Genomic DNA, 12,421 nt, shown 5'->3' with positions numbered 1-12,421 from the left:
AGCAACTCTCTAATCAAACTGACCAAAGATGTACTGTTGTACATCTTTGACCCATAGACTGCCTATTATAACAGCAGTGCTAGTACCCATAGACCACTTACCATGACTGCCATGCTGCAAAGCATTCGCAGGAGATGTTGGTATGCTTTCATTGGACTTTGGAGCATCTGGTGATTTTGTAAGGATAGCAGCATCTGCATAATTAAGTTCAGTGCAATGCAATGGATAAGTTTATGACAACGAAACTACACTCGTACCGCAGCTAAATATTTGCATAAGCTGTTACCTAATTCGCACCGAAAACATAAGTACAGACACGCATGCACACAGACACGCACACACGCCCTGACACACCCAAACACAGGTACAAATGCGTATGTATATGAAAATACATGCACACTCAAATACTCATACATACAGCACACTAACTCACACCTCCAAATGCTGATAAAATTCTGTCTGAGCGACATCACAACCCAACAATCCAATACAACCTACATTCATTGGTAAATTCCAAATATGACACGAATCGCAGCACAGACCAAACTTTGTAAAATAATCATATACTACTTTACCACTAGTACGTCATTGGAACAATATTTTAAACTCAAAATCTTGTTATGCTATGCTGCATGTCACATGCAAACTTGCTGAATTGTACTCCAGCTATCTAGCAAGGATATTTAAGATGCATGTATTTTTTTGCACAAAATGACAATGAAGCTAACCAAACACAAACCAAAAGAATCCTTGCTCTCCGCGCTTGGGTGCCTGCCTCTTTTTGCAGTGACCTTATCAGAAGGGGGCACAGCTGAGAGGTCATTGAGCAGAGACAATTCCAGTTTGGCATGGTAACAGGCTTGAATAGCCATCAATAAAATTGGCTTTACCTGGCAGTCACAAAAGCAAAAGCTGAGGTGATACGAACATGAAATTTTTGTTAGAGGTAATAAATTTGACAATATTAGCAAAACATTGGCTGCTTTTGAACAGTAAGTGATCCTGGAATATGACCACTTTTATGGTTACCAAATATCAGAAAAGTAAACAGTCATATGTTCATAGCAGCCTACCTTGACCAGCTCAGCATTATTCTCTCCGCGCAGCACAACAGTGCAGCCAAGATTGGCTGGGCAACCGCTGAACACCATCAAGGTCTTATAATATCCTGCAATAGTGGCGAGACAAATATGGACCATTGGACCATCCCTGAATAAGAAGGATAAATTGATGATCTGTCTTTGAACAGAAGATAAATTTCCTTATGAAACAAAATCTTAGAACCTGCCAATTCCTTACCAGTCCCGTGGACAAGGAGCAACATTCTTACCGTCATGAAACCTGTAAAGGTCTGTTTGAAACCTGTAGCAGGTGCCTAGCTGAGGTCTACTGATGAGGACATCTATGGATGGAATCACGTCAGCCATAGTCATCCTTGCAGCCCGCTTCATTACACTCTGCAAATAGTTGATATTCAAACAATGACTGGTTAGCTCAATGAAGAGATATAACCACCCAGCTAGTAATTAATGATGACAAACAGAGTATGGTGCTGTCACATCTTTTCTACATCTGGAGCTGCTTCGTTTTGAAGGTCAACAGTACAGTCGGTAGCTGATCATCAATCTGACTGTGATTTTAACTCCTGGTTAACTTCCACTATATCTAAATATCTAAGTTAAGAGGTATTTAGATTCTAGATTTTTCATTTTCAAGCTATTGCAGATAGCCAAAAGCAAAATTTATGATGGCTCAGTCATTGACACACCCATTTAAAACGGGCTATGGTGTCAGAGCATATACATGTTACAGCCATACAAACGCATAAACAGAGGACATGAGCTTGTGTGCTTAGAGTTTTAATAGAGTGTTGCGACAACGTAGAGTGATGAAGTATAACGATGGAGTATAGTGATGGAGTATAGCGATGAAGTATAGTGATGGAGTATAGCGATGAAGTATAGCGATGAAGTAGAGCGATGAAGTATAACGATGAAGTATAGTGATGAAATATAACGATGGAGTAGCGTGATGAAGTATAGTGATGATGTATAGTGATGGAGTATAGTGATGGAGTATAGCGATGAAGTATAGCGATGAAGTATAATGATGAAGTATAGTGATGAAATATAACGATGAACTATAGCGATGGAGTAGCGCGATGAAGTATAGTGATGATGTATAGTGATGGAGTATAGTGATGGAGTATAGCGATGAAGTATAGCGATGAAGTATAACAATGAAGTATAGTGATGAAGTATAGCGATGAAGTATAACGATGAAGTATAGCGACGAAGTATAGCGATAAAGTATAGCGATGGAGTATAGCGATGGAGTATAGCGATGAAGTACAGCGATGGAGTAGAGTGATGAAGAAGTGTGATGAAGTATAGCGATGAAATATAGCGATGTGGAGTATAGCGATAAAGTATAACAATGAAGTATAGTGATGAAGCATAGTGATGAAGTATAGCAATGAAGTATAACGATGAAGTATCGCGATGGAGTATAGAGATAAAGTATAGCGATGGAGTAGAGTGATGAAGTAGCGTGATGAAGCATAGTGATGAAGTATAGCGATGAAGTATAGCGATAAAGTATAGCGATGGAGTATAGCGATGAAGTATAGTGATGAAGCATAGTGATGAAGTATAGCGATGAAGTATAACGATGGAGTAGCGTGATGAAGTAGAGTGATGAAGTATAGCGATGAAGCATAGTGATGAAGTATAGCAATGAAGTATAACGATGGAGTATAGTGATGAAGTATAGTGATGAAGTATAGCGATGGAGTAGCGTGATGAAGTATAGTGATGAAGTATTATAGTGATGAAATATAGCGATGGAGTATAGCAGACACTCCTCTAACGTAAACCACCTTGTACGAAAATTCCACATAACAAAGAATTTTTGTAAAGTTTTTGCTTCATGCTACGTAAGAAATTTTATATAACGCAAAGCACAAATTGGTGCAAGTTCTCTAATTATATTTGAAAACGAAAGTCCGATAGTTAGCATGAAAAATATTATTTTCTTTCTTGCCGCACTTACGACAGATTACAATGTATACGTATAAGAGTATCTCTATTATATCGCTATATACTAGTACCCTGGCTATTTGGTGCGCCGTGATAGATTGTACGATGTGTCAACAAAGCACAGAGGATAAGTAGCTGCACCAGTATTAAAAAACCTAAAGGTGACCGATTGGCGCAGGTGTCGGTCTAACAAGCTGAATGCAATGAGCTGGCGTCTCATTGAAAGTGATATTCTATCCTAACCTCTAACCCTGGCTTCGGGCAAACGGATGACAGACAGACATCACTCTTACAAAAATAAATATTTATTTTTACTTTACTTCATTTTTGACATATAAAAATCTTTTTCTTTGCAGCATAGACTTTGCTGTCAACAAAAGTGGGAAAAATTGATTTAAATTGACATTGAAGGTATGCGTTCCCTTGACTTAATGTAAAATTACTATAATCGAGAACCCCAAACCAAGTGAAAGTGATAAGAAAAAAGGTAAAAATTGTCAATACAAACCAATTATGCTGTAGTCATTAAATTAAAAAAAGTTAAGTTTAGCTTTTTTCCTATTTAAGGGGGAAGGTTCTGGGGTTCGTCCCAAACTCACCTCCAAAGGGGTGAGTTTGGGACGATCCTGAAACGAATTAGGCAATTCACATATATTTTGCCGTTTGTATAATATGAAATCCTTATAACGTAAATATTCTCGAACCATGTACGTTGTAGGAGCGTCTACTGCATAGCAATAAGTATAGAACTTGACCAAAGTGCTACAATTATTGATATACAGATAACAGATATTAAGATGATGCATTTTATTGTGCTGGTAATACTGAAGGTGTATCTAAAGTTGTTCAATAATGTCTCTATGGTCATTCAGCCTATACTAAAACAAAAATTATAACATTACCGATAACTATCGATAAGAACCTTTTACGGAAAGACAAACGTCCAAACATGCCGCTGTGGTTTCATTGTAGGCACAAACTTTATAAATCTTAGCAGAACTAGTCCATTAGATAGACTACAAACTTATAAACTAAGCAACCATCATATTATATTTATATGGGCAGACACGTGAACATCACTTAGCACATACTAACCGATTTAACATTGATAACAACAGTGATTCCAGAGTCGAGAAGGAGTTCTTGAGCAACACGGGATACTGTACCCTCTACGAGCAGCACATCAGGTTTATATTTGCATATCTTGCTGACACAATTTTGCAGGTACTCTCGTTCCTAAAAACAAGCCAAAGAATAGCGTAAGGTTGAAAGTGCAATAGTCCACTGCATTAGGTTCATCATCTTTTAACTGTAAAGCCTTCTATTCCTAGATAGCTGATTGCATCTATATATAGGTATATATTTCTCAAATTCCGTCTGTGGATCGGTCTGTTGGTTTTCCGGCTATAGCTATTATTAGAACACCTGAGCTGGACAACAATACAGACTCAAAGTCATGGCTTACGGTCATTGAAAGCCTAACCTTATTAACTAGCTTAGTGGAGTTTTCCATTGGCAATATGCCAGGCTACTAGCTTGAAAAAGGTACAGTTGTTTGACAAAGTTTTAAAACCTTTACAGTTGTTTTTATTTTTCTCATGATATGTAGTTTGAAAGTTAGAATGGCAAATGTTGTTATATATTAAATACAAATCAATTTTCTGTCCAAATACTCTTCTATTACGCGGGCAACGCCGGGTGGTACAGCTAGTTTAATATATATTTCTCAAAGTCCATCGGAAATCCGGCTATAGATCTTAAAATAAATATTCCGCACCGAAGAGGATTCGATCTCGGACCAAGCCGTTCACCAGCCTTTCACCTAGCCCACTAGACTACAGAAGTCCAATTGCTGGCGTGCCAACATAAGTCATTATATCAGAGCAATACCTAACTGCTTTACGTATGACGTGGGTCATAGCATAACATCACGAGAAGCTGTTCGCTCACATTATTAAACTGGCTAATAGCAAAACTCTCACTACTTCTCATTGTTTATAAGACAAAAAACTTTTCTCATGGTATGTAGTTTGAAAGTTAAAATGGCAAATGTTGTAATATGTTAAATACAAATCAATTTTCTGTCCAAATACTCTTTTATTACACGGGCAACGCCGGCTGGCACAGCTAGTAAAACTATAACTACTGCTGAGCGTATAATAAACAGTATATGTATCATGAACATATACACGTTGTAGCATGTACATATTTCACAATACGCATGTGATTTCACATATGCATACATTTCACAATATACCTGTAACATGTATTACCGTATATATCACAAGTACTTACCATCTACATATCACATATATTATACATATTACAAAGTACATATTGAATATGTTATACATATTCCTAGGTGCATATTGCATTTACTATATGAAATAATATGTATAATGTATTCGATATTACTAGGTACATATCAAATATATTACATACATATTACTAGGTACATACCATATATATCATATATATTACTAGGTACATATAGCATACATATCATATATATTACTAGGTACATATTGTATAAATATATATCACAACACCCCTTTCACAGTCACATTAAATAAACCTCTTGTCTCAGTTTCGAGGTACCAAAACCTCAGAACATCAAACAAGTTTTTAAAAGGCTGTTCTTTGCCTGTTAGTTGTTTCATTCATAAAAGCAGACAAGTGATTTAGTGATTTGTCAATGACAAGAGTGACAGCACTTCAGAGGCATGTATTTTAGATTTTACACGTCTGTCAGTAAGTTTTATTAACTTTTTGCTAATACAAACACGGCAAGTGCACCTGCAGAATTTGTGGGTCAAGAGATGAGAACTTGTTGGTGACTCTCTGGTACTCAATAGATGATTGTAGTAACATTATCTGAGGGCTCCGAATAGAGGTCTTCATTTTCTTGTGAATTGCTGACTTCGTACAGATGACGCCATAGGTTACATCACTGTTGCATGGCTGGCCACTCCGCACCTGAACAATAGAGCGAAAACCTTCCGTCATATTCCACAGTAATTCAATAAAGAGCAGTGAAAAAGAGATAAACAGCGGTGAATATCTAAGTCAATCACTATCTTCCAGATGTTCTGCTTGTATTGGATGAGTACCTTTTTGATGTGGACATATGAAGCAATGCTCATCTGGTCCTGATTAGAAGAAACGTCTGCTCTAACAAAATGACTGACATTGTTGCTGAGCCGCATGACAATATTTGCCCATGTCAGAGGCAGATGATTTCTTTCCAGCAGCTCTGTACATAGTTTTAGTATATGCTCATTATACAGGCATCTGTAACATGGAATATCAGCATTAAGTGATTCTAGAATACATTTACTGATAATTGAGCAGCGGCAATGTCTCCGCTGTCACAACTATTGAGGTTGCTAATAACCTCGCAATAGAATTACTAAAAACAAGGAATGCTTGACTCAAAACTTGACATAAATAAATGAAATAACCCACAGTGAAATAAATCACAGTAGTTAGCCAACTGCTATGACCCGTTTAATTATTTTAGAGAACAGATAGATATATAAGCTTCTAAAAAAAAAGGTTTTAGTAAAGCCTGGTTTCCATATGACAACGCAATGATTGTGCGCGGCCCAGTGATAGTGCGCGGCCCAGTGATCGTGCGCAACGCATTTCTTGGGCTGCGATGCAGTGTTTCCATATCGCGCGTATGCGCCATGCTTGCATTGTACAGGGTGGATAATTTCCTTACTTTTTCGTAGGAGAGACCGATTTCTTCGGAAAACAGTCCTCCGTTGCGACATTTCTTTGTTATATAAAAACAAGGCTTACTCTTTTGTACGGGAGACCGATTTCTTCAAAAAACAGCCCTGCATTTGAATTGTGAGATAGATTGAAAAGGTCGAGTGGTGTATTGTGGGATACATCATCGCGCGCACCCGTCACAAGGATCCATTCTGTTGGATCCTTGCGATCGGCGTACGCGCATCGCGCGATCGTCGTGCGTTGACGTTTCCATATCACACCCGGCCTACGCACGACGTCATGCGCCTTGTTGCGCTGTCATATAGAAACCAGGCTTTACACTTCTACAGTCGTAACAAAATGCAAAAAGGATAAAAGACTGCCCTACTTAAATTGATCATGATTTATGTTTTGCTGACTGTCAGCGCTTTGTTGAGGTTGGGAAGGTGACTCCTTGTCCCCAGGATGCAGCGTTATGGGCTCATAACCATGTATGACCTCTTTAGTAGATATCTGTTCTGGACTAGCCCTGGCAGCAGATCCAGCTGTAAGATACAATAAAAAGTTGTATGGTCCCGCATGGTAAACATAAACGTAGCAGCGATATTCTCTATAACCAAGTATAGCTCTATAGCTATATTTTTCAAACATGACAAAATATCTTTGACTCTTACACTCGATGTAATTCCGAACACGTTTGGCGTCTTTTGAAGCAAAACATTTTGTTGGTAAAGGTGATGAGGCTAGAGGAAATTAAAAGGAAGATGCAAACATATAACAGTAACAACACGCAAGCTAAGTTACTTTAAACTTTATTTAATTTAAGGTAGAGTAAGTTATGTAGAGTAAGTTATGTCGAATATGTCTATTAAGACCATGACCTTGTCGAATATGTCTATTAAGACCATGACCTTGTCGAATATGTCTATTAAGACCATGACCTCCTACACTTTGGTCTCTTTGATACCGTAACAATAACACTGTCTTTTGATTCACTACTAGTATGCTGGCAGTCCCGTGCGTCATGAGAGATTATCATGTGTAATAAGTATGTACACAAGTGTTCCATAACGTGGGAAAGTGGCTGTGTAGTGCAGTGGTAGCACACTTGGCTGGCAATCTGAACATCCGAGCTCCATTCCAATGCGAGGCATTCTTTTTTTTCCTAATGCTTTTTAGCGTGGCTTCGGACAGACAGACGCGACTCTTATTATAATAAAGATTACTCTATTAATTTAGTCTTTCTAATTTTCTTTATATGAGGCATTTTTAGCACTATGTGTAATCAATCACCTGTAGCGGTTAAAATACAATTATAGTTATAATAGGTTTCAGGACGGTGTAATGAATTAAACGAATTACAGTCTGTTCTTATAGAAATGTTTGCTCCAACATACAACAGTTTTGACATAATAAAATAAAGGCTTAACTACATTGAGTGAAAGTGAGTAAAAGCGTCAACTAAAAGCTGCATGCGTACACACTGCATGCTTACACACTGCATGCCTACGCACTGCGTGCCTACGCGCTGCGTGCTTATGTACTGCGTGCTTACGCATTTCGCGCCAAAGCACTGCATACCTACGCACTGCATACCAACGCACTGCATGCCTACGCACTGCATGCCTACGCACTGCATGCCTACGCACTGCATGCCTACGCACTGTATACCTACGCACTGCATGCCTACGCACTGCATGCCTACGCACTATATACATACGCACTGCATACCTACGTACTGCATGCCTACGTACTGCATACCTACGCACTGCATGCCTATGTACTGCATGCCTACGTACTGCATGCCTACACACTGTATGCCTATGCACCGCATGCTTAAATACTGCATGCTTTAAAAACATTTGATTAGTCAGACTACAAGCATGGGTTCCCTTTCAGTACCCTTAAGCAATAATCTTCTGTTAACAGCTAAATGGCTCCATGAGCCGTAAATACCTACATGTACACATACACAGAGTAAGTTGTTGATATGGCATGCATTGTTAGATCGTCTAGTTATAGATAGGAATGCTGAAAAAACATCCACTTACGGTACTGCTTGGAAGGAGCAGTTGCGACAACCTTTGCCTTAGCTAAAACATGATCATCAAGTTGATTCAACAATAACTATGTAGAGAATATCAACAATGAGTAGAACAGTGTGGAAGAAATCTTATGATATAAGGAAGTTTTAATTTTTATGCATAGGAAAACGGCATCAGTCCTGCACCCTTACTAGATTGTTAGAAATTGACTTGTAACAAAATTCACATTACAGTTATTTGGTATCATAAGATTCACCTTGTCTTACTCTGTTGTGTTGTAGGTGCAAAATATATGGGAATGTGATTACACGATCTTAAAAGCTAAAAAACGAACAGTTAATCGCAGCCATACCAGCCAGACCGCCGTAGTTTGGATTCCCTTTCCAAAACGGCTCAAATGGGATGTAGTTGTTACAAGATGGCTTCTGTTTACACTTTCTTGCAACCTCATTTGTCGAAATATTTTCACAAATATACTTCACGCATTCAATAAGACCATGTCTATTGTCCTTACGTGTCTATTTTATTGTCATTGTAATGCTGTCACTTTTAGCACCGATATCTTATAACTTACCGTAAAAATTCATTAAACTTTTTAACCTTAGCTCGAAGGAGTACATATCATTGTCTGATAATCATGACGAGCCTGTTGGTTACCTGTGATAATCGAAAAGTGCTGCAAAAATTATTTGCGAAGTATTGGGCCACATGATCAAATTACGACTCGACGATTGAATAATGCCGAAACAAAACTGTAAAGTAGCAAGCATCTATATTTAATACGGGGGACTTCGGTAAAACCCGAAGTGTTTGTCATAAACTAGTGCTACAATATGTTTTATAGTGAGCTTTTTATTGGCCTTTCAATACACGTGAGACACACCTTTCAATACACAAGACGATAACCAAACTGTAATGAATACGTCAGATAAATAAACAGATTCCAATCTACAGTGGCTTTTCGTTTTTGAGCTTTTAAGAGCTTGTAATCACATTTCCACGTATTTGGCACCTGCAACACAACAGAGTAAGACATGGTGAGTATTTTGATACCAAATAACTGTAATGTGAATTTTGTTGCACGTCAACCTTTAACAATGAATAAAGACAAACCAAGGTACATAAGGTTAGTTAAATTGACGATGCCAAAAATTTTGCACAACAAATGTGTTCAAGTGTTTGTTAGTAAGCTAAAATAAACATGGAATAGAATCAGAAGGTAATGTGTTGAGAAACACTCAAGTACTATCAGCAACAAGCCTGAGGACAAGCAAGTGGAGGACTACTTACAGAGAAGAGTGGTAGGCGTGACATTTGTCTTTGTGTCAGATTCATATGTGGCCTCCAATAACTGCAAATGAGATTTGGACCTCTCGCGAAACTCGCCTGAAGTCATGTTGCTTATTGTAGATGCACCAACAGAATGTCCAAAGTCCGCAGATGCCTCCACTAGAATAAAAAAAGCTAGACAAGCTTAAAAGTGGACCATTAGCACACATGTGTACCACAAAATCAGTAAAATCCAGATAGCAACCTTCATATTAATATCATACACCAGCAGACAATTTTATACGAGAGGATTTAATGGAAGGCTTATTAATGGGCAGCTTAAAAGCTTATTAATAAATCCATTTGAGCTAGGCAAGATACTCATAGGTGAATCATATCCTTTGCCATTTGAGCTAGGCAAGATGCTCATAAGTGAATCATATCTTTTGCCATTTGAGCTAGGCAAGATGCTCATAAGTGAATCATATCTTTTGGTAAGTAAGAAACTAAAAACTACAGTCTCAGTAACAAACATTGAAAAAATAAAAATGTAGAGAAAAGTAAATCCTAGGTGCAAAGAATGTCTCATGAGAAGTAAGAGCTATTGCTAGAATCACTAGTTGAAAGGCTTTTGATTAAAACATTCCTATACACTAAACAAATGAATGTATGGACTGATAACAATAACAATGCTACATCTACTGTATATTAATCAATCCCATTGTGCCATTGTGTGTGTTTCCACATTTTTGGATGATTTTGTCCAATTTCACATGCATATGCTCTGTACTTTCTGCAAAGTAGCCAAAAATTTTTGGTTTTACAACTCCATCTGGTTCCTGAGCAGAGGACCAGCTTTTAAACGCCCATCTGCGGTCTTACCGCTAGCGCTATCTATAATAGCTTAAAATGCTATTCGAGCAAAAAAATTGTTTCTAAAACAAAACAAACTGGAGAAAAAGATGGTACCATCTCTGTACTTACCATGCAGGTCACTCTGTTCTAGCTCTTGCACCCAACCAGGCACATCCTCTAAGCTTTCTGGGTAAAGAGACAGCCGTCTCACCAGACCACTCTGCACCTCTGAATGGGTCAGTGGCCGGAACTGATAGAGTGAGTAGTTGCTAAATAAATTGGACCTGTGAGGGTCAGTCGAGCACCGGACATATTTAGCATCGAGTAAGGCCTGGCCAATAATATGAGCCTGAGCTTTGCCTTGCGCCTTGTCATGATCTATGAGCCAGTTCTTCAGTTCTACACCATGAAAACAATCGTGGTGCGTTCTAAGTCTGTACCTTTTACTAGACAATGGAACACCACCTTTAGGATCTAACATCTCAAAGAAGAGCACTTTCAATTGCAACGAGTCCTACAAAACCAAATTTCAATGTCAACAATGACATGTCCATAGAAGATTAAATAATGGGAGTTGTGTAACTAAAGAATCAATTACTAACAGTTGTGTGTAAGCCAAGGAGTAGATTCTGAAATAAAAGACACTGACAATTATGCAAAGCTGAGTACGTAAATGAACTGATATTAAAAGCTGATATAAGGAACTCAGTAAGCTGATGATAGCATGATAACATGATAGTTGATGATAGCATGATACTAAATGAGAAATATGAACATTATTAATGTTAAATTGTATTTGCAATATACTAACAGGCCATATTAAGATTTTTCAGACATTTAGAATGATACAGTTGATGTTATACAGAGAGCAAAGGGACTTATTTTGTAGGGTAAAATGTCTTCATCACCGCTAGAAGTATATATATTACGAGTCAATTTGTATAAAAGACATGTAAGTTGGCAACCCTAATTAGTTAGCAACAAGCATTATTGTTTATACAAGTTTTAATAAGGCATCATCTGAGCTTGACATACTACAGGATCATACATAATTTTTTTATAAACTCTCGAAAAGAAAAAGTTAATCAAGTGCTAGAAAATGGATTTTAGCCAGAACATTTTATCCAACGCTCTCATACTATCACTCGATTTCTCTACAACGTAAGGATTTACGCACTTTACAGCAGAGACAGCAATTCAATTTTGCCTTACTTACGTATGTGCTCAGTCACTAATTATCTCCAGAATGTTTTAAAGAGGATTCGAGAAAAGATATTTTAGGATGTGGCTGTTTATGTAGCGCGGAGGGTCAAGAATTTGTATTTATAGTCGATTATGAGCAAGATGGTTCAAGCACAAGTGGTATCTGAAGCCGAGCCATGAGTGAACTCACCATTTATGTTTGTACGGTGGAGTCCCTCGCTCATGTTTTCTAAGCTCAGACAATTTAGTGGCGAATTAGCTTTAGGATTGAAAGGCTTTCATAACATGACCACA

The 12,421-nt window shown here is 37.9% G+C and overlaps 1 protein-coding gene across 1 annotated transcript in view; it reads right to left on the bottom strand.

The window, feature by feature from the left end:
• LOC137397125 (1-phosphatidylinositol 3-phosphate 5-kinase-like) overlaps window positions 1-12,421 on the bottom strand; it is a 41,324-nt gene that overhangs the window by 21,818 nt on the left and 7,085 nt on the right. The window contains exons 8-18 of the mRNA XM_068083434.1: window positions 11,054-11,438; window positions 10,091-10,249; window positions 8,807-8,848; window positions 7,144-7,300; window positions 6,149-6,329; window positions 5,835-6,014; window positions 4,134-4,274; window positions 1,331-1,457; window positions 1,074-1,168; window positions 740-890; window positions 102-194 (exon numbers count right to left, since the gene is read on the bottom strand). Of these exons, the coding sequence (XP_067939535.1) occupies window positions 102-194; window positions 740-890; window positions 1,074-1,168; window positions 1,331-1,457; window positions 4,134-4,274; window positions 5,835-6,014; window positions 6,149-6,329; window positions 7,144-7,300; window positions 8,807-8,848; window positions 10,091-10,249; window positions 11,054-11,438 (1,711 nt within the window). The remainder of the gene's footprint in view (window positions 1-101; window positions 195-739; window positions 891-1,073; window positions 1,169-1,330; window positions 1,458-4,133; window positions 4,275-5,834; window positions 6,015-6,148; window positions 6,330-7,143; window positions 7,301-8,806; window positions 8,849-10,090; window positions 10,250-11,053; window positions 11,439-12,421) is intronic.

This window comes from Watersipora subatra, chromosome 1 (genome assembly GCF_963576615.1).
Source record: "Watersipora subatra chromosome 1, tzWatSuba1.1, whole genome shotgun sequence".
In the NCBI taxonomy this organism is placed as follows: Eukaryota; Metazoa; Bryozoa; class Gymnolaemata; order Cheilostomatida; family Watersiporidae; genus Watersipora; species Watersipora subatra.
This window is presented reverse-complemented; position numbering and strand designations above follow the sequence as displayed.